Genomic DNA, 23512 nt, shown 5'->3' with positions numbered 1-23512 from the left:
CCGTTTTACCATCCGCACTTGTCCTTACGTTTGCGTCATTTCAAAACTTTATTGTAAATCGTATTCGCAAAGGCACGGCTTCGTATTTGTGTTATGTAGTTTAGACTAGTTATGCCTGGGAAGTGCTATTTTAATCCCCAATGGATGGATAATCAAGCTTATAAAGAATGGATTTTATCGATGCCCGAAAAGAAGTTCAGAGCCAAGTGCCGATTATGCATGAAGGAGATCGATATCGCGAAAATGAAAGAATCTGCTCTGAAATCACACATCAAAGAAAGGTAAGACAAAAAAGCAGTCTCATGCCCTGAGTTCTCTTTTTCCAAAGACATCAACATCTAATTCATCTGGTGTAAATACTCCTTCGACATCGTGTGCCCCATGTGAAACAGAAACTTTAGTGGCCGAGGTAACATTGTCTTCTTATCTGGTCAAAAGGAATGTGCTTGATGCTGAAATTCTCTGGAGTCTGAAGTGCATCACTAGTAATTATTCATGTAACTCCTGTGAAGGGATTAGTAAATTGTTCTCCAAAATGTTTGCTGATAGCTGTATAGCGAGACAATTTTTTTGTAGTGCCACAAAGTGAGCCTATTTGGGCTCCTTTGGATTGGCACTATACTTCAAAGGGATTCTTATAAATGAGCTGAAGAATGTTGATTGCTACACTGTACTCTTTGATGAGACGTTAAGTCAGTCTCTACAATCTAAGCAGATGGACATTATGGTAAGGAATTGATAATAAAGTTTGCACTAAGTATCTTACCTCCCAATTTATAGGTCATGGAACTGCAGAAAATATTTTGTCCTCTCTTTACAAATGCATGGATGATGGTTAAAAGCTCTCTAAAATACTTCAATTATCCATGGATGGACCCTATGTCACTTGGAAATTCTATTAGAAGCTTCAGTGTGAATTAAAAGAGAAATATTCCCACCAGCTCATATTCATTGGCAGTTGTGGATTACACATAACGAATAATGCTTTTAACCATGGTGAAAATGGGATATGTTCCTTCTAATTTTTATTTTCAGAAAGAATTGTTGCTGCATAACATTTAGAGAAGGTTGTGTAAATTATGGATGAATAATTTCAGAAACTATGCTTAATAGAGGAGAGGAGGGGGTTATGGAATAGTCACGGAATATGGAATACCTAAGATTTAACTCTGTCTTTCATGCAGCCTTCACATGGAAATACACAGGATTAAAGGATTTCACCATTAACACCTCATTACCATTAGTTATAGATTGTGCTGAAAATGATTTTGTGAATTAATATGTAAAACCAGTAGGGTTGTTTTTAAAAAAATCAGGGATGAGATTTTTCCGCTTTTTAGCGGATTTCCGCTTTTTTCACTTTTATCTCTTGAATTTCAGTTTTTTTTTTTATCAAAAATTCAGATTTTTCTAAAAATTTCACTTTTTTTATAAGTATTCCGCTTTTTCAGAAAATTCACCGATTTTCAAAGAGAAACAGAAAATTCAAACTACATAGCTAGCAATCCTTTCTCATTTTTACTTATTATAGCTATTTTCTCCCCTTTTACTACAGCAGCTGATAAGATTTTCCGAATTTTTTACCCGCCCTCCCGATAGATCCGATTTTTGTAGTACAAGCGACGCTGCTTCTGACAAGCCTTTTAGAGGTCCCAAAGCTGGAATCTGCTAATATCTCCATTCTTATTCACACGATTTTAATATCAAACATAGCTTTTCATATTTGCGTGTTACGATTCTTATTCACGCGATTTGAATATTGTATGTTGCGATTCTTATTTACGAGATTTAAAAATCCGATATTGTGATTCGTATTTACGCCTTTTTAAAAACCTATATAGCGATTCGTATTCACGCAAGTTTAAAATTAATGTCTTGATTTGCTCATGCGGTTTATAATATCAAACATTGATTTTCGTATTTATACATGATTTTAAAATAAGGCATTGGGATTCGCATTCTGAAAATTATGCATCATAACTCTTATTTATGCAATCTAAAAATTACGCATCATGATTCGTATTTACGCAATCTAAAAAGAATGAATCGTGATTTGTATTTACGCATTTTAAAAATTCTATATCCCAGTTTGTATTTCCTCATTTTCAAAATCGTATATCTAGTTTCATATTCATGTGATTTCAAAATCCATAATTGTTATTCATATTCACGCTATTTTAAAATCAACTATCGCGATTCTTGTAAGAAGTAAATTATTTTTTTAAATTAGTTACTATAAAGGTGACTGTTTTTCTAACGACGATTATTAGTATATGTAAGTGTTACAACATCAGAGAAACTGGAAGGGAATATATTCAAAACTTACATTCTGTGCTTGCAAAGAAGAAAAAATAGGATTTGTCACGAGATGTTTGAAGATGGACTAACGACTAAATATAGCAAACATAAAAGATATAGCAAACAAAAGCAATCACTTAAAAAGGGATTTAATTTAATTTTTTTTTTTTTGGAAAAAGAGTTAATTAACTCATCATCAAAATTTTATTTATAATTGCTGTTATTTATGCTATAAAAGGCAAAATTCTTATCAAATAAAAAACAATTATCTAAATAGTTACTGATTGTCATGTAATTTTTCAAACTAAAATAGCAATTTTTGTATGCTAAGGAGTTACTATATATTTCTACTTCACTGTTATTGATATGTTTCAAAGGGCTCTAGTTAGATTAGACTATAATATTAACATAATGATTCTGTCCATTGTTAAAGTTTTTTTTCCCAATATAATTTAAAAAGTAATATTACTGATATATTTGCTATAAAACACATAACAGTATTTATTAAAAGAAATGAAATATTAATGTATATTCTCAGTAGTTTTAATTTGCTAAACCAGGTAGTTTTTCAAGTATTAATTGTCTCTTATGTGAACTGAGGAAAATTATAATTTCCAGCTTTATTTTTTCAATTGGTAATTTTTATTTTCACTAAATGTTAAGTAGCAATGTAATCATTTATATAATAATAGATTAGTACAAAATTGTATGTCAACACATTATTTATTACCTTAAACTGTCTGGAATTTATTATCAAAGGGTTGCGCTTGCGTAAAATTTATGATCGTGGAAATTCAGCTTTTTTGCCTTTTGGCTAATCTCATCCCTGAAAAATATAAATTTTAGTCCATAATACATATACTTTCTTCTCTCTATATAGGCAAAGCATTTAGGTATTATATTTGAAATTAATTATTGCCACAACAAGCATTGTTGCTTCTAGTAAAATAGAAGAGAATAATTTTTGAAATTGGTCTTAGATTAAGGTCCTTGAAAATTTTGTTGAGGTCCTTGAAAAGTCCTGGAAAGTCCTTGAATTTCAATCTCATCATAGAGTGGGAACCCTGTAATTGCTCCATAATTTACCAAATGCTTGTATTTGCTTGATAATCAATTACTTATTGCGATGCACTAATGTCAAATTTTTATCATTTAGATATTGACATGGAGACAAATTTGTGTTTAGTCTAATTTCATTCATAAAATAATTTTAAAGATTGGAATTGGATAGAATTGTTTTTAATTATAATAATATGCTGTTAAAGCATAAATGTTAAGTTTGCGGAATATTATTTTAGGAGTTTATTAATTACATAATTATTAAATAAATAATTTTTCCTTAAAAATTATTTGTAAGAATAAAACATGCCTTCCCCTCACATGTTTTAAATAATTAATTGTTTTCAGATAGAACCATTTTTGTTTAAAATTTTACATGCTTGCGCCATTTTAAAAATAATCTTGTAAGCCTTAATTTGAAAACATTTTAAGTAGAACACTTATGAATCAAGTAATGAGTATGGCTCTTTTTTTTTTAAACCAATATTTTTATTTATGATTTCTTTGATTTATTACTAATTTTCCTTTTTTCAAGTTATTTGAACAAAAAATGATTATTCCATTGTCTTATAGTCGAGTTAAAAAGTACATTAGTTTAATCATACTTTAACTATGCTTCACTTACCATTTTAAAATTTTAAATGAATGTGCATCAATTTTTAAAATGGTAACTTTTTATTTTAAAGGAATACCCTCTTAACTGTTTTTACTATGACAGTTATATGCATCGATATATTAAACATATTTTAGTCATTAACAAAGAATGTTTATTTAATCAGGAATTTAATAGGTTATTATAATAAAGGGAGAAGAATTAGTATTTCTCAAATTTTTGGAAATAAACTCATTTCTTACAAATCAACACAATGATTTTATCTCTTATTAAATTTTTCTGCAACATAATGTTTTATACAGCTTAATTCGGTACAGCACTTACAAACCTTAAAGGAAGGTAAAGCATGTTATACAGATTAAAAATCACTTAACAACCCATATCCAGAAATGTTATCTTTTGTCACTAAAAGTACCTGCACTTTCTGAACTGTTTGTGTACATTTCAAGGGGTAATTGTCACTAAAAGTTTTTAACTGTAATTTTGTCACTAAAAGGTATCTAAAGTCTTACTTTTATACTAAATTTGCATTTCCTAATAGTTATTACATTTAAATGGACCCAGATACCTTTATCGTAATTAATGATTTGGTGACCAATTTAGCAAGCATTTCTGGTTAGTCAAATCATTAAATTACAATAAAGCACCTGTTCCTGGGTCTTATGTATGCAATTTGTCAATAATTTCTAGAAAAAGTTAATGTTTACATAAAAATAAATTAATGTTCCCTTTCAAATCTGTATGAACAAAAAGTACATAATTGGGAGGCGTCTCTAGTTGTGTGTGGTGAACATTTCCGGTAATGGGCTGCTATGCGATTCTCTTTTTCTTATGATATGCCCTACCACCCCTCCAAGTTCGTAACTACTAGACTGGATCACTCTTTATTATTATTCTTTGCATTAATAATATGTGTATTTACACTAGCTCACTGCCCAGTTACACCAAGAACAAATGCAACGACAAATTTTAATGGAAAGAGAAAGGTATGCACATATGGGAGGTCCCATGGCTCATCCATCCTCTCTTATTTCACCACATGAAGAATTTCTTAGGTAATTATAAAAATATGAATTTAATCTATATATGTTTTAATAATGCCTATCTATATATGTTTTATTTTTTTATTATGATGAAGAAACAAAATCTGGTTTATGTTAAAAATAAAGCAGCAATTAGCTGCAATCTCAATTTGAAATCATGTTTAGGTATTTATTTTTAAGTTAAGTAAGGGTATTGTTCTTACATTTAAACATAAAGTTGCACCAAAAATAATCATATATTGATTTTTTATATTATTAATATTGAAAAAGGTATGAACAAATGAGAGGTCCCATGCCTCATCCATCCTCCTTTATTTCTCAACATGATGAATTTCTTAGGTAATTATAGAAATGTGAATTAAAGTCTCTATGCATTTATTTATTGTGTTTCTCATTGTATAAAAATTTGAATATTAGTGAATAATAGAGTAAAATAGCATAACCGTTCCATACTAAAATCATGTTCTGTGACTTTTTTCTGTTTTAATCAGGAATGAAATTTTTGCTTTAAATCATTAAACTTTAGCAAAATAATAAAAAAAAAATTATCATTTACACAGTATATACAAAAAATATGCAAATAAAATCTTAAATTTAAGCAATTTGAAAGCAGCGATTTGGAAATTTAAAATATCCGAGATAAATTCCTTTTTTTTTTTTTTTTTTTTTTTTTAACAAAGTTATCTGGGCTGCCAATGGAGACTTAAAAGGCAACTGCAACCGCTATTTTAAAGGGAATGAGACTAAGGCGATTATTTTTGCTGAAATATAGTTAAAAAATGTATAGCAGTCAATTGCGAAAAAAAGACAACATTTTTGCACCGATTAGGTACTATAAAATAGCACAAACCAAGCCCAGAGGCGTGATCTCAAATATGCTAATTAATTATTGCTAACTATTTGTTAAGTTACAGATTCAAACACAAAAACGTGCTTTCTCTGAATAAACATACTTATTTTTGTGATGTAATTGAATTTTAAATATGAGGGGTAACAGCAATCAGTTCCCAAAAGTTTAGGCAATAGAGCAGTCAAAAATTCAAATCCCTTGAAGTTAATTTGACATATTTGGCCATATCTTTGATATTTTTTTAAGCGAATCGAAAGAATTTTGTACACAATTACAAAGTTTATTCAAAAATTAATTTTAAATGACAAAATACGAAATTTGAACTAAATTGGCCCAAAAATTCTGGAGAAATAGAGTTTTTAAAATATGGCCTTTTTGAGATTTTACAACTTGAATTTTTCAATTGATTTCGTTAAAAAAATTTTGATCTTTATTATGTTAAATAATAAAAAATAAATAAATATTTTTTTCAGGAAATTATGTCTGAATAAGGGAATTTTTTTATAGTTAAGTTACAAATGGCTGTAAAACTTTCCGACTAAACATGCAAAAAGTGAAAATAACATGAAAAGGCAGAAACGTTTGGAACCTCTCCCTACCCTAAACTTTTGAGACCATATTTTTCAAATTGTGACTACATATCGATGATCAAAAATATCTATCTGTCAAAAAAAATATTAAGTTTATTCAGAAATAGTACATTTTATTGTCCATTTATATAATTTAATTAAAATTTTGCGCAAATTAATGACCACGTTCAAGATTACCTTTTTATCATTCAACAAAGGTACTTACTTTTTGATAATCAGGACATTAGATTATAATATCCTTTTTATTTTGGGCACTGTACAGAAGAACAGATTTGAAATAATTCATGGAAGGAGGTTGAAAAGAATCTGTTAGATGCGCATGAAAGATGTTTAATTGAAAATGGGGGGGTGAAGCAGCAAATTTTAATAAAAAAAATCTTTTGCGATGAAAAACGTGAATATGAATAAAAAAAAATTAGTGCAACTCTTGAGTTAAAATAGAAATAAATATTCTTAAAAATATTAAAAAATGATGTTATGTAATGATATATAATTTTTAATAGTTTTAGTATACTCATTTCTTTTTTTTTTTTTTTTCTTTTTTTTTTTTTCATGCGACTTAACTCATTTATTGACTTTATCATTCTCGACAAATTTCCAAATTCAACATTTAGTTATTATTTTTGCATTGGTGAGCTAAACAGAATTCATAAAATTTTGTCTGTGTTTAAAATTATTGAGTTCGGTATTTTAATTGTATTTACAACTAATTTTTTGATTTCATTAAACTTACCATGTAAAATTTTTCTTTGTAAATGTTATTTTATTTTATGAGAATTTCTGAAAACATCCACATAACATGTCTCTATACATCTTTAACGGATTGAGTTTAATGCTTTTGTATATTTTGAATAAGATTATTATTACATTAATTTTTCGAAGTGTAAGCATCTATCAGAAAAATATATGTATTTGGATTATTTTATATTATAATAGTATAAGTATTGTAAAAATAGATTAAGGCTGGAGGCTTTTTAATATCTGAAGCAGCCAAATCGACTGTTTTTAGAGTCTTACCCCAGTGGCAGCCCTGAGCTTTAGCTTATTAATCTTATAACTAACACATGGTGCGTAGCATTTTTTAAAAAGTTCTTAAAGGTGCTTATTTTCATTTTTTAAAAGCCCCTAAAGGTGCTTTTTTTCATTGGGTGTTTTAAAAAATTGCTTAATTTTCCCTTTTCGAACATAGATTTTTTTTCTTTACCATTTCGATTTTCGCCACGTATTATGCAAAAGTGTACTTTTCACATTGTTCACAATTCATTCAACCCCAATCATTTTACATGTTTGATGAAATCTTGCCATTCTACATATGCACCTACTGAGCTGGGTTCGGTGAGATTATTGCATTCTCATGTGCAACTCTGCCGCATTCTCAATTTCGGGCTTCTTTTTCCACCTTCAGATATTGAACCGAAAATCTCTTAATCATTTTATAATGGCTAATATCAAGAAAAGAGTTCTTTGTCAGAAACTAGTTAGTTAGTCATGATCATGTAAAGTCTTTGGAAAGTAATTTGCATTTTGTTAATGTTAACGTAGTGCTTTAAATTTTTTTTTTTTTTTTTGAGTGATTAAAAAGTACTTATTTTCTGGTGTAAAAAGTACTTTTATTAAAGGTGCTTATTTTTTGTTGAAAGATTTGGCTACGCACCCTGTAACATGCTTTAATTGTTTACATTCTTTATCATTTATTTTTTCCAGATTTAAAGGAAAGGAAATTCATTAATTAAATTGTTATTTTTATGAATTTGATAATTCTAAATGCTTGTTTACAGACAACAGCAGCAACGAGAAAGAGAGATAAAATTAAGAACGTTGGAAGAAGCTGCTCGAGGTGGAAGGCCCCCAATGAATTGAACATAAATATTTGGTTGTATATAATAGTGACATTTTTCTTCTCTTTAGAAGAAAATTTATATACATATATATATTTATTGAAAATCTGTGTTTGTAGATATGACATATAAGCTAATCTAGTTGAAATTCAGTATTTTTATTGTTGGTTTTAATTATTTCTTGTTATTTAACAATACTAATGTAATATAGGCTTAAGATGGAGAAAAGTATTTTTATTACCAGTTAAAACTTAAATTCTAGTTAACTTGCAGCATATACTAGTATTCAGTTTTTGGCATATGACAATTAAATATTATTCTCCATTTTATCTCCTTTGCTAACAGTCAGTATTTATGTTGCTTTGTTTTTCTATTAAAATCTCTGTATCAGTTTCAAATATTCCATGGTGATTATTCTGCAAAATTGTTTATTCTAAATTGATGAATGTGGTTATAAAAGCCCTCTAGTACAAAGATACATATCTTTTTTTAATTTGCGTATTCAAATATTTTATATGGAAATAATTTTAATAATCATCTTAGCTCTAAACTCTTTTTTAGAGTATTTTATATGCCCTGTAGCTTTTAATATTTTCAATGCACTTGATGGTATAACTATATTAAGACCAAAAAATAGTAAAGACATCAAATTAGTTTATTTTCTTTTTTTTCTAAAGCTGGATGTTTTTAAAAGACCAATATTATCAGAAATCAATTTTGTATGATCTGATGTATTCTGTTTAGAAGAGCAAAAATGTATGCTCAACATGTTTTAAAATTAGTTGTTTTCATCCTGTTTAAACATCAACAAATAATGGTGTTAACTGAAAAAAACAAGACAATGTTTAAAATGATGACTAATTTGTAACTATTTGGTGCAGTCTATGGACTGAAGTAAGACTAGAACCTAATGCAGAAAACATTGTTTTATAGCTTTTTTTTTCTCTTTTTTTATTTAACAATGTCATCTGTTCACAAATTTAATTGCTAACTTTAAATGTTATGAGAATAAATTACACCTGGTTTCCTTAGCAGATCCAGCTAACCATGCATTTATATCTTCTTCTTTTTTCTATTAAATTTTTAAATTATGTATTTTTTAAAGGACACCAGATAAATCCAAAGCATGACACTGCATAATAATAATTATTAATTTATTTATTAATAATATTAGAGTAAGTAAATTAAAAAAACAAACTTTTGCAATGTACAAGACAATGATCATAGTATTTATGTTTAATTAGCAACATTATCTAAAATGGATGTAATAGTTTCCTGTTTAACCAAGTTATGCTATAAAAATGATTTAAAACATGATATAGTTGGATTATGTTTGTATTATAGTGATATTTTGCAATTGTATATAAATGTATGTAAATTAATTTTATATTTATTTTTCAGTTCCAATATTTTGTTAATTATTAATTTTGCTGAATAATTTCTTCAACCCCTAATTATTTAAATGTAACTTTCTCAAATTCATTCATAATTTATCTGTTAACACATGAAAACGTGTTTTTTTATTAGATTAAGAAAAATAAAGGCTCAAAGCTAAATACAATAAAAAAGAAAACTCTTTTTGATTTTGTCTAAGTCTATATTGGAGCTATTCTTGTCAAAAAGTAACATGTTTTAGCAATCTATTATATTTTTTTTAATTCTTCGAGAACTTGTCATTCAATTGTGTGAAAAAGTATTTATGAAAAATGATTGCCTCTAAATGTTCATAACAGTATTAAATATAGCTTCAAAATAAGAAATCAAATTTTTAGCTTTGTCGCATTTTTTAAATTGTTTTACTAATTAAAAAATTGTGTGACAAGAATGTTGATTTTTATTTTTTAAAAATATTTAAATTGTGTTTTAACTTTCTACTGTTACTGATTAAGATTTACTATCTGGTTCAGTGTAAGATAAACATTTTGTTGACTAAAATTTTTAATGGACATGAAGGCTATGGTAAAAATTTCTTAGAATGTGTTTGAAGTAAATTTTAGAATTGTAATAATTATTTAAACTTAAAACTTAGCTGTAATTTCGTTCTTCAGATTTTTACACGTTTTCTGATCAAAAATCTTAAGTATTTACATAACTGTGGTAGAATATAAAACTTATTCCAAATTTGTGAAAAGTAATAATTTTAAATCATATAATTAAATTGTAAGGTTTAATATTGCGAGCTATATGCTTAATTTTGATTTTTGAAACTTCAACAACTTCGCTAGTTTTGTTTTCCCTTCTGTTTTCATAAGTTTACCAGATTATTTTTATATTAAGATGCAGGCTGAAGAAATAATAATTTTGCTTTAAAATTTTAATATTTTTGTTGCATTCTAAACTTTAAATTCTTATAAAGTACTTTAAAAACCAGTACAATAAGATGCATTATTTTTGTCATTATTTGACATTTTTTTCTCTAATGTATTTGCTGAAATTTTTATATTTAAAACTTTCTCTTTTTATACTCCTTTAATTAAATGATTTTTAAAAATCCTTTTTTGCAAAATATTTTATTGTATACTGCACTTCTGATGAGTAATTGAATTAAATCATTGTCTCATGATAAATTCCAGTTTTTGTAATCTATGAAGAATTTATATATATAGATTCTTTAACATTCTTTTGCTTCAATTAAGATACTTTAAAAACTAATTTTTTTGCAAATATCTGTCAAAATTTTATCAAAGTAAACTACTCTTAAATTTTTTTTTTCAATGCTCACTTGGGGAATGCCTACATCATACAGGCATCTGAAGGGCAAATTTGTTGGCCACTTTTTCTAGGGCATTATATTAGGCAGGCCAACATTGCTCCCACAGTAAGGACAGATAGAACAGATAATTAAAAAAAACATCCATGCTTTGCCCGGGATTCAATCCCAGAACCTTTCTGATGCAAGGTGAGTTCCCTGGCCCCTACACAGGCCGGGTGGAACTGCTCTAAATTTGGAATGAAATATCAAAACTCAATAAGTCATCTACTGAACACTGTTTCTCTCCATCTTTTTAAAGTTTTCAAATGTCCTCGGAGTCAATAGAACAAGAAAAAACAGAAATAAGACTTATAAGGAATGGTGTAACCGATACTTTAATATCGATATATACATATTTAGTTAATATGAGCAAATGAAAAGTTTTATGCAAAAAAACATAATGGGATAATTGATATACCTAAAATAAACATGTATAACAATTTAACAAGACAGTTAAAAATTGTGTTTAATATCCGCCAGGTATGACAGCTTTATTTCGATAGGTATGTTGGTAATAGCTAAAAATAAAAAAGTGAGCGAAGCTGATCAATCAATCATAACAGGTGGGCTGAAAAGTTCGTAGGCTAACGTAGAAAAAAAAATTGTGATAAAATTTCATTTTATTTTTCAATATAGTTTCCTTCAAGGGCGATACAATGATTATAGCTGTCATATAATTTTTCGATACCATTTTTATAGTACGATTTGTCTTTAGCCTCAAAATAGGGCTTAGTTTCGGTAACTACTTGTTTATCGGCGCTAAATTTTTTTCCAGCGAACATTCTCTTGAGGTCTCAGAACAGGAAAAAGTCGCTGGGGACCAGATCTGGAGAATACCGTGGATGCGGAAGCAATTCGAAGACCAATTTATATAATTTTGCCATCGTTTTCATTGACTTGTGACATGGTGCATTGTCTTGATGAAACAGCACTTTCTTCTTCTTCAAATGGGGCCGTTTTTCTGCGATTTCGTAGTTCAAACGGTCCAATAACGCTATGTAATAGTCAATGTTGACGGTTGTTCCTTTTTCAAGATAGTCAATGAATATTAAACCATGAGCATTCCAAAATACTGATGCCATATCTTTGCCTGCTGACTTTTGCATCTTTCCAAGCTTTAGAGTTGGTTCTTCTCGTGCAGTTCACTCGCTGACGATTGATTAGACTCCGGTATGAAATTATGGAGCCATGTTTCACCCATTGTCATTTATCGACACATAAATTCAGATTTATTACGATTAAACAGCTTCAAACACAGCTCAGACTCATTAATTCGTTGTTGTTTTTGGTCAATTGTGAGCTCGTGTGGCACCCAATTTGCCTAGAGCTTTCTCATACCCAAATATTCATTCACGATATGTCTTAACACTTTCCTTTGATATCTTTAGAGTCTCAGATATTTTGATCAACTTCATTTTACGGTAATCTAAAATTATTTTGTGAACTTTTTTAATATTTTCGTCGCTAACAGCCTCTTTGGGGCGTTCACGGTGCGCATCTTCGTCGGAGTTCATTTCGCCTCGTTTAAACTTAGCAAACCACTTCTCAATGGTTGATTTTCCTGGTACAGAGTTCGAATAATGTTTCTCGAGCCTAGCCTTGGCGTCATGAGTAATTTTTTTTCGCTGGAAAGCAATGCTTTATAAACACGCGAAATTCCGTTTTATCCATTGTTTTTAAACTAACAAAAGTTGCTTCACTAAAAATACTATATCTCACAAACTTTTAGTCCGGCAGCTGTCAAATTTATACATGTGTCTTTCGAAGGCTAGAACTAACTAAAAATCATATGTTTTTAATAATAGCAGCCCCATCTTTGTGTCAGCCTACGAACTTTTCAGCCCAACTGTTACAATGGCTTTTTTTTTTACCAAGATTATTTTTTTTGTATTTGAAAAAAATGTTTTTTTTTTCTTTTTTGAATGACCGATTCCTCTGTGAGAGATTTACATTATTATTCGTTAATAAAGATTTTTTTTTTGTCCTTACCTTATTAGATTTTTTTTTTCTTTTTACTAAAAATAATTGTTTTTGTGCCTTTTTCTAAAAAAAAAAAAAAAAATTTTTGTCTATTTAAGATGCCTGAAAATTATTTAAAAATATATTTCTGTTAATTCTAATGAAAATAATGTATAGTTAACAAGGAAGTCCATTGAGAGTCAATCATAGTTTATATTCATTTTAATGGCAAAAAAATTATTATAATAATATATATGTACTTTAAAATGGTTGCAATTCTGTATTTTTATATTTCAGCACGAAATTAATGTAAATATGTAATCAATTAAAATAAATGTTTGTATAAACTGTATATATGAATATGATTGTTAGAAACAAAAGATAGTATCGTGTTGTGTATAGCTTGATCTTTTTTCATAACTTTGTGCATTTAATAAGTACAGCTTATAGACTTTTTTGAAATATTTACCAAATATTTGCAGTCAAACTAAAGTTTTTATTTATGAAAGATTATGTAGATTTTTAAATGTAGAATAAAATATTTTACAACAATGATCTGTCTCTTTGGGAAATATCCTGGGGGTTATAGTTGTCCAATTTTTCTTACACTATTTTTTTTCCTTAGTCCTCCATTTCTTAATTTTCAGCCTATCATCACTTCCCCAAAATCATTACCTAGCTTTTCTTATGTGCCAATATTAATTTTCTCCATTTGCACATAGTGGTTATTTCCATCTTGACTTAAAACCAGCTGGTCTGCCTATACGAACTCACCGCTTTGCAATTCCAAACTGTTCTTTGCCTGCAACATATGTTAATTTATCGGAACATGCTATTTAGCATTACTGTCAAGCAGGTTAATTACCCTGATTAATTTAAAATACTAAAATGTATTTCTTCTAGTTTTTTTTTTTTTTTTTTTTTTATCTTATCTTATAAAGAGCACGTGGACCAAATTCAAGAATTTCATCTTGAAGGGGAAAAAATTATTATTAAGCAATGCTGCCAATTAGGCTGATTACTCAAATTATTATTTCAAAACATCCTAATATTAGCAAAATTAATTTTTTTTTTTAGTTTTTTGCTTATTTTATAAAGAACGTGTGATTTAAATTTGAGAGTTCAATCTTGGTAAAAACTTGCTATTTAGCATTACTGTCAACTATACTAATTGTCCTGAAATTTACAAATATCAAAAAAAAGACTTTTTACTTGCCACTATTAATTTTCTTCTTTGGCACATAGTGATCATTTTCACCTTGACTAATAAAAATTAACGAGATCGAAACTTGCATAACCTTGTTAAGTATAATCAATGTTCCCATGAATCGGGAAAACCAGGAATTGTCACACAATTTTATTTTGACAATTAAAAAAACAGGAAAAGTTGCTCTTTTTTTATAGATACATGGAAAATTACTGCACTTTTTCTGAAAAATTGTCAGTAACACTAATCTATTATTGAAATTCTATTCAATTAATTTTAACATCTATTAAAATTATTTGTTGTAAAAATTTCACATTTTAGTGAATCTTTTCCATGTTTTCATCCTAACTCTATTTTTGCTCACAAAATATAATATTGGACATGCAATGCAACTAAGAAAAAAACTAAGTTTTTCGAGGAGAAATTGATCGATCAAATTAGATCTGGATAAGTCCCACAGTGGACTGATCGTTAAGACACAGTTCCCAGCAGATCGCCGAAGTCAAGCATCACTGGCTACGGTCAGTGTGCGGGTGGATGACCACTTGGATCAGTCTGCTTAGGGACCGAGGGTGTGCGGTATTGGTAGTTGGGCTGCCGAAGCGGGGGTGCCATCCCCTGTGCAGAGGATCGAAATTGTGATGGGATGTCTTCGGATCATTCTCGGGGATGTTTCCCAGGCCATCGCCAGTTGCCCATTGTGCAGCTCTAGAACGACGTAAATGAACAACGACAACCAGATCTGGATAAATTGAAATTTGTCCGAAATGCCCAGGATTTTTTTCTGAAATTAAATGGGAACTTAGTGAATGTGCCAGTATTAAAATTTATCAACAAGTTCTTACTGCTTCTAATTTAATTGTACTTGCGCTCTTGATTTCTTCGTAATGCCTGAACTAGTAAGCTACAACAAGGTGGTGTTTCATTTATTATTAATCTTGTTTAACTAAATCAATCTTAAAATCCATTTATTGAATTAGAAAAGAAGCATTAGACGAATCTAATGATGGTAGGGGAAAAAATGAAATGATTAAAAAAAAAATTATGAATAGGAAGCAATTACAAATGAGTGAGAAGTGGTTGGTGAGCTGAACTTCCGAGTATAATTTAAAAAAGTATTTAGATAAAATTCTTAAAATTTCTGTCCGCGCACTTCAAAGTAATCTTTGTAAATAAAATATTACTATTCAAAAAACATCTAGTTCCATTTGAATAAATATGATTAAATTTGAACTATCGATGGGAATGAACCGTCTTTGCTGAAATTAATGCAATAAATCTCATTAAATTTGAACTCATTGGGCTGAATCAAATGAGTCATTAAGTTTATTTAATTTTTAAAAATAACATCACCACTTAGTGTTTATATCGCTATCTTTGTCTTCGAAATATAATATTTCTAAAGGTGAATCTAATTAAGATAAGACAATCAAATACAACTAAAAAAATAGTTGTTTAACCCCTTAACGATCCGTTAGTTTTCAAGAAAACGGTCATAAAAGCTTTTTTTTGTATTTGATTAGTGCAGACATCTAGTTTAAAATAAACTAACTATCTACAATTACCTTAAAAATATCCTGGTACTGCCATCTTGTGTAAAATGAGAAATAAAATGTTTTCCGGGCAAAAGAAATGAATTAGTTTTATTCTTGTTGGCGTGTTACTACTGATCACTCCTCCAGCCCGTCAATATCACGGGAGCGAGAAATATAGGGCGATAATTCACCCCGTCATTTTCACGGGAGCGAGAAGGAAGGGGTTAAATAAAAAATTTATATACATTTTTGTTGTTTGAAGAAATGAGTGGCAGAGTTTTCAAATTCAAAGGGGGTGTCCTCATTAGCCTTTGGAACGATGGGCACCCGTGTTTCATATTAACCTCTGCCTTTGCAAACTTACAAAATTTGCTCTAGTGCCCTGAAAGCATTGCATTTTAATTTTATGTACAAATTTTAATTTTGAGATTCACAAGATCACCGTTTTGCACATTTTAACTCACAATACAGAGGATAAAAGCGAGTAGCACTGATCCTCTCAATGCACAGGAGCCGACCGGTATCGCCCACCACACGCTGTGCAAAGTGTGGAGGTCCATGTCTCACTAAAATATTTCCAAAAGAATGCTTTTATTTTGCAGCTAGAACATTCTTATGCCTTTCCGACCGCATATTTCTTTTAATAATTAGAAACCGGAAGTATTTTTAAAAAATCAGATCTTTAGAAACGACGGGATTGAGATGTAAGTACTTATTGAACCAAATATGAAATAAAAAGCCTGATGAAAAAATAAAACGGCTATTTAGTTTCTTAGCCTATTTACTTAGCTCCATTAGTAGGTCGGCTAAATGGGGGAGTACGGTAAGTAATGGCAAAGGAGCTTTTGAATCATATCACGGGGTTCTGAAATTAATAATAAAAAAATATTGACCTGAAGAAGATAATCTTTAAGGACCTGACTTACAAAAACTGAAGAATCACATCACACAGAAATTGGACGAATACTTAACTACGTCACTTTTTTTAAATAAATCAAAAATTAGCAAACTTGCACTTTCATAGAAGGTACTAGGTTCGAATCCCGCCATTCTGTTTCAAATATCAATTAATAGCGTTTTTAATCATATATTAGGAGAGAAAAAGTTATTGTTTGTTAAAATAAACCGTATTTCACAAATCTTAGTCTTAACACAGATATCATAAATTTTTGGAAGGTGATATAAAGTTACCTTGCCTTCCTCTGTTCAAATTAAGAAAGAAATATAAATGACAGTAGAGGATTGAACAAACAGACTTAGAATGAAGTGGCCGTTAATCTCACGTCCTGTACTGCGGGAAATAGTGTTTTAAGTTTGCGTTTGAAATCCTGCGCATTCAATTAAAATAGAACTAGTTCATAATAGAGTAGCACAATGAGCTATTGGCGACGGTCTGGGAAACATTCCTGAGGATGACCCGAAGACATGCCATCACAATTTTGATCCTCTGCGGAGGGGAAGTTACCCCCACTTCGGTAGCCCAACGACCTGTACGTGAAGTCGAGCACTTCACGGTAGAACAGTTTAACGAGGACCAATACCGCACACAGTCGATCCCTACTCAGACTGATCCAAGTGGTCACCCACCCGCACATGGCTGCGGTCAGTGTGCGGGTGGCAGTCAAGCATCACTGCAGTGATGCTTGACTTGGTGATCTGCTGTGAACTGTATCTTAACGATCAGTTCACTACGGGACTGAAACAGAAACTTATGGTAGGAAGATTCACTTTTACTTGAAGTTGAAATTGAGGCAGAAATCAAACCTACCAATGGATACAAATTGATCCATAGGTGACATGGAAAACTAAATTATAGATAAAATTCAAAAGTCTGTGTCTGAGTTGGATGAAGAAAAGGATCTTTGCTCATCACTTTCATCCTCTATGCTGTGAGAAATTTGAGATTGATGATGATGATGGAGAAGTGAGGATACAAGATGATCATAATGAAGAAACATTAAACTAATTCGAGGTAAAATTTACAGTGTTCCGAGAAATCAAAGTACATAATTCTGTGGTTCCAATACTTTTGGAGAGATTGAGTTGATGATAATGAAGTGTGATATAAAACGATTGTGAAGATAGGCTTTAAATCAATACGGTGCTAACTGCTAAGTTTGCAGTTTCCTAGAATTCGAAAGCAAAAATTTTGAGGTTCCAATACTTTTACAGCTGAGATCATACAAGGTTTGGACACAAACTTGTAAGATTTTAGGGAACTTTAATATGCGCAGCCCGATAACCACCAAAATAATTGGACTAAATTGCGAGATAAGAATCAGAAATGGCCTAGACGTCATACAGCTCCCTAGTGACTTAGTTGTCATGACTCACCTAGTTCTGCTTTCAACAGCAGTTTTCTCAATCCAATAAGTGCATATCTGAAGAGTAAAATGGGAGATGTCCGGACTTTTCTGCCCCTTACCCCCACAAAAAATTTAGTTGCTCTTTTTATTTTCATGTTAAATTCTAAACCTTTTTCAAAATCCAACTAAATATGAAAATAATCGATATAAAAATTTTTTGTTAAAGCTGATAACAAACTGAAACATTAATCATTCTACTGGACTATCCGAACAGTAATAAGTACTGTTAACTTTTTTTTTATTTAAATTATTGAACTACTACTCTTGCTCCACAAAGTATATCATGAGACTTAGAGATATAAGTGGACAAAGTACAATTCTAAATTAAAACGAGAATGAGAATACAATTAATTAGACTTGTACTTTTTTTATTCAAAATTTATCGCAAGTTTTTTAACTATTTTCAGGATTTTCTGTTAGCAATAACATTACACTAATTATCTTTTTTTCCCAAATCAGAAATAATTTAATAACTTATCAATTCCTTTGTCTTTTGAGGCGTGTTAAAGTTTATAGAGATATGATGAATTGGCTGTCTAATGAAAAAAATAAAACTGTACTTATAAATGTAGAAATAAAATTCAAAGATTAACACCATTGTAACACCATTTATTTAATTTCAAAATTTTATACACCCGAATTGACTGCCTAATGAAACTATACATATAAAAGAAATAAAATTATGAGTTCAATGTAACAACATTTATTTAATTTTAAAAATTTGTACGCATAATTAATAAAACTACAACGACAGTTACTTTATTCATATTATTGAGTTTCTCCTCTTGGCATTATGGCTTGACTCAGTTTTTTTTTAAACCAAATCTTTAGGATAAATACTAAAAATAAAATGTTTTTTTTTTTAAACCAAATCTTTAGAATAAATACTAAAAATAAAATGTTTTTTTTTTTTAAACCAAATCAAATCATCAATATATGTAAAATCATTAAACTCAAGAAATTTAGCTTAAAAAAAATTTGGTTTTGAAAAAAAACTAATTAGAATTGCTTAAATGTTGAATATTTAGATTTTAAAATTGATATTGTTGATTAAATAATTAAAATTGGTGTTTTTGATAAACGAGAGGCTTTTAAATTTAAAGTTTATTTTTTTCTGTAACTTTAATACTAATTTGAGCAATAAAATTTTCAAAAATTTAGTTTTTTCTCAATTGTTTAGAGTTAAAAAAATGTTTTCAAGAGGCTGTGAATAATTTTTTGAGAAATAATGATTTTCCTTATAATTATTGTAATGTTAAATTTTTGATTAGGAAAATGATTGAGGAATATTAGTTCATTATTTCTTTTAACAGGGCGAAATTAAAGTCTCGACTGAGCAGCCCCAGTTAAGCATTATATTAATCTGTTACGCAATCTTTACCTTTCCTATTCTTTTTTTCTTCCTACTGCGCATTTTAATAGAAGGTGTTTTCTTTTATATCAAATGCAGGGTTGGCAAGTTTTTGACACATGACGGTTTTTACTGTCATGTCAAAAACCCATAGTTTCGATAAAACTGTATTTTAGTTTGAGTTTAACTGCTTATGATTTAAAATTAATTCATTTTTGGGCAATAAAATTAGAAAAAATGAAATGAAAAAAGTGAATGTTTTGTTTAGCTTATTTCTAATATTTAAGAAATGCCAAATTTTAAATTCTTCTTTTTAGTTCTTGAATTTATTAATAGTTCCAAGTTTTTTTGTTTGTTCGTTTATTTCTAACTATTAAGAAGTGCAAAATTTTAAATCCTTTGCAAATCAAGCTATAATGATAAAAGTTAAGTATCACTATTTTCAATAAGTATATTACAATATTTCTGTATGAATGTATATCCTTCTATAAGAATACATGTATATAGTTGCAAAATCAATAGCAATCATTTACAACACTCATTTATAAAGGCAATTAAGTGAAAATAATATATTGTCCGCTATATGCCATAAATTAAAGAAAACAGTAGGTTTTTGACGGTTTTTACCACTGTCATTTTAAAAGCCAGTTTTTGACGGCAAAAACCCAACCCTGATCAAATGTTTCTTTCACAATTAGTTAGTTTCATGAAATTGCTGTTTGACCAGTTTACTGTGAGTTTTTGTATTTTCCTTTTTGTATTATATTCTCAAGATTTTGTTTGAAATTTCTCTTCTGATTTGATTTTATGTATTTCTTTCTGGACTTTTGCAAAACCTTCGGGGTACTGAGGAAGCAAATTCTGACATTTGTCTGGCTCTCTCAATAGAAAAAGTTTTGTTCTATGGCTTCCGGAGCTGATAACCCCTGAAGACGTCGGCTTCGGTGGCCATATTTTTATTTCCATTGTTTTCTTTTTTCTTTATTGATTCAATTATTCTTTCTTTTGAAAATACTGCTGCTTTGCACGTTTTTTACAAGGAAAGTTCTGTTATTATAGAATTAAATATTTTGTATTCTTTTACTTAAATTTTTGATACATCATAAGCCATGTAAGTCAAAATTGGAAATAATATAAGCACTTACATTTAGCGAAGTGAAAAATATGTATATAAGTCTTAATCTAAAGAAGATTTTTTTAAAACCATTATTTGTAACTACTTAAACTATAAATACTCAACATACTGCAGTACTGGCAATAGCACTATCTACATAGGAATAAGAGAAGTACTTTACCATCAGCAGATATTTTATCATCCAAATTTTTTTTTTAAATTACGAAGAAATTAAGAGAACAACAGATTTTTTTCAATAAATATGGAGAAATTTGAGAATATACGTATAAACCAGAGATTGTCGTAAAATACAAGAGTTTTCGTTAAAAAACGAGAGACTTGGCAGGTATGTAAGACCATATTTTGCTAGCAAACACACAATAATTTAAAACCAGACATAAAAACCACATATTTTAAATCTTGTTTTAAAATGCATATTTGTTTACAGAAAACAATAATTACCAAAAAGGACAATAAACTTTCATTCATTCCTCTTATTTTAGGCCTTGATAGCTAAAACGCTAAGTTTTTAATAAATAACGACACAATAGATTTAAACAATGAGATTTATTATTTTTATTTTTTTGTTTTTAACTATACACTTTAAATTAAATACTTATGCATAGTGTTTTGTACAACCTTTGACAGTGAGACGTATCTTATAACAATATACATGGAGAATATATAACTAATTCTTACAAAAGATACAAGCCATAAATAAAAAACATTTCTGTGTTTTTAAACACAGTATGAGGTAAACTTTTAACTTTGGTAAAGAACATGCTTTCTAGAACATAAAAATTACAACAAATAAATGCTAATAAAGTACCAACTGCTCTGTTTCAGGAAGCCCAGAAAAATATTACCTCAGTACCTATATTTGTTTATTAGGTACCAATTATTAGAATATGAATAGTACAATTTACTACAGTTAATTAAGCCTCACTAGCATCATTAATAACTTAGAGGGGGAAATTTATTAATTAGTATTCAATTCTGAACAAAGGTTTTAAGGACCCCGAGAACAAAATCTACAGCTGGCCCCTTCCTCAAAACACAAAAATAAACATAACATTATAGACATAAAAATTCTCCGCAAGTTTTTTTTTTTTAAAAAATTAATAAATTATAAACTCCAAAATAGTTTTAAGACATTTTAGTTGGACCCTCAGCAGTCCTGAGCACACCCCCCCCCAGACTAAATCCAGCCAAACTTTGTCACAACCAGACAATGGATGCAAAAAACTAAAAAAAAGAAAAGAAGATAGTTCAAAGAATTTTAATTTAAAAACTAAAGATCCTTCGACGCTTTTGAAAGTAGTTGGCTTGAACAGGTGCTAATATGAAAATATCTTGATTAGTAATCTGTTTAATGGCTCACGAAACAAAGTACTACAACTACTAATAAAATTTAAAATAAAATAAAAAACAATAATCAGTCACTATTTTCAGGAGAATCTTTTGCCTCCCTAGCTGCTAATTTAGCTTTCAATTCTTTAGCTGGTTTGAAAAAACCAGAAGTTTGCGTACCACAAACATAACATCTGGAACTTTTTTTGTACTGCTCTAGAGCGCACTTCTCACAAAAGTAATGTTGGCATTTAGTTACAACAGGTTCAACAAAAGAACTGCGACAAATGAAACACTTGAAAGGCAAATCATCTTCATCAGAACTTATTTCATATTTTGTATCATCTTCAGCCCCATAGGTATTGTTTGCCATTTCTAATTCTAGTTGCCAACCATGTTTATGATCTGAACGGTCATGCAAAAACTTACAACTGTCACCAAAGCCACAAAAACCAGTTTCTTTATAATCTTTACAAATGTCAGGTTGGTAATCCCATCTAACTGTAGATCTGATATTATCAGGTGCTCGTATGGGTCCTTTTCTGACCATACCACTAGATGCATTACCCTGTGCAGTATCTTTTATTTTGCTATATTGAGCATAATTGTTAATACCTCTATATACTTTATCATCAGCTTTGTCTTTGAGCTCGTCATTAATTTTTTGTGCTTTCTCGAATATTGCTTGAGCATCTCTGTCTTTCTCAGTCTCAACTTGATTATATGATGTAGCACCCATATCTGATGGGCCAACTCGAGCACTTGTCTTGTCGGATTTATACGCTACCAAAGCAGGTTCATCATCGTTGTCGTCTACCACAATGTCCCGAGTTTTCTTTTTGCTTTTGTTTGTACTTTGAATCATGGGATTACTAAAATTGGACTTTTTTTCTTTTTGTAAAACTCTAGTTTCATCTTCACTACTTGATGCATCACTCCCGCTTATTTTTCTTTTTCGTATGTTTCGTTTGAATGATTTTTTGAAAACAACACCTTCCATATTTAGAACAAACTTTGAGGATATGAAATATTTAGATTGTAGAATGATAAAACGATCATAAAATATTTATTTATTTTCATCTGAATGATGCACAAAATGATGCAACTTTACGATGTGTAAATGAGCAGCTTGTCGCTTACATAGTTTATTATGCCAACAATTAAGATTGGTAAAAAGATTACAAGCACAACTGCTTGATCTCATACTCTTATGACACAAAGCAAACTGTTTACACTGAGATTAAAAAGTTTTTTCAGTTTAGCATTTCTGGGAACGAAAATTAGAGTAAAAATCATCTCAACGAGTTCGATGCGATTGCGCATTGAATCCTTGAGTTTTTAATTCTGGAAAAACTATTTACTGTATTTCACGTGTATTTGTTTTGGTTAGCGAAATACAAGAACACGATGGAGGAAAAGATCAATGCTGAATTCCTTTATAATGCATTTATAAAAAACGATAACTCCTATAAGTGTATGTAATTTTCTTCTATACTTCTTCTAATTCTGTATAAAATTACTTTTATTTCTCTATGTAAATTAAACCTCGTATATTATTCTATAGCAAGTTACTTAAATGATGATTCT

General features: G+C 29.5%; 3 protein-coding genes across 6 annotated transcripts in view; 2 read left to right on the top strand and 1 right to left on the bottom strand.

Annotated features, from left to right (window-relative positions):
• The window catches only part of Gug (arginine-glutamic acid dipeptide repeats grunge), a 53135-nt gene extending 44129 nt beyond the window's left edge, over positions 1-9006 (top strand). For 3 of the 4 annotated variants that reach the window (XM_043050550.3, XM_043050555.3, XM_043050561.3), the window contains exons 15-17: positions 4898-5025; positions 5284-5352; positions 8232-8465. In XM_043050550.3, the coding sequence (XP_042906484.1) occupies positions 4898-5025; positions 5284-5352; positions 8232-8313 (279 nt within the window). In that variant the 3' untranslated portion in view covers positions 8314-8465. Of the gene's footprint in view, positions 1-4897; positions 5026-5283; positions 5353-8231 lie in introns of all 4 variants that reach the window. The other variant, XM_016063636.4, reaches the window with a different exon arrangement.
• Positions 9007-21127: 12121 nt separating this feature from the next.
• On the bottom strand, positions 21128-23043 carry mdlc (RING finger protein mdlc). Its single transcript, XM_016063626.4, has one exon. It carries the CDS (start codon positions 22923-22925, stop codon positions 22011-22013), a length of 915 nt encoding a protein of 304 aa, XP_015919112.1. The 5' UTR covers positions 22926-23043; the 3' UTR covers positions 21128-22010.
• Positions 23044-23135: 92 nt separating this feature from the next.
• Positions 23136-23512, top strand: part of LOC107448442 (nucleolar pre-ribosomal-associated protein 1) — a 60725-nt gene continuing 60348 nt past the window's right edge. The window contains exon 1 of the mRNA XM_016063624.3: positions 23136-23399. Within this exon, the coding sequence (XP_015919110.1) occupies positions 23333-23399 (67 nt within the window). The 5' untranslated portion in view covers positions 23136-23332. The remainder of the gene's footprint in view (positions 23400-23512) is intronic.

The sequence above is a fragment of the Parasteatoda tepidariorum genome, chromosome 6, assembly GCF_982258835.1.
Source record: "Parasteatoda tepidariorum strain Cologne lab strain chromosome 6, Ptep-v5.0, whole genome shotgun sequence".
NCBI lineage: Eukaryota > Metazoa > Arthropoda > Arachnida > Araneae > Theridiidae > Parasteatoda > Parasteatoda tepidariorum.
This window is presented reverse-complemented; position numbering and strand designations above follow the sequence as displayed.

Excerpts from the sequence above, each read along its gene's own strand:
- mdlc (XM_016063626.4), bottom strand. The coding sequence starts at position 22,925 with ATGGAAGGTGTTGTTTTCAAAAAATCATTCAAACGAAACATACGAAAA.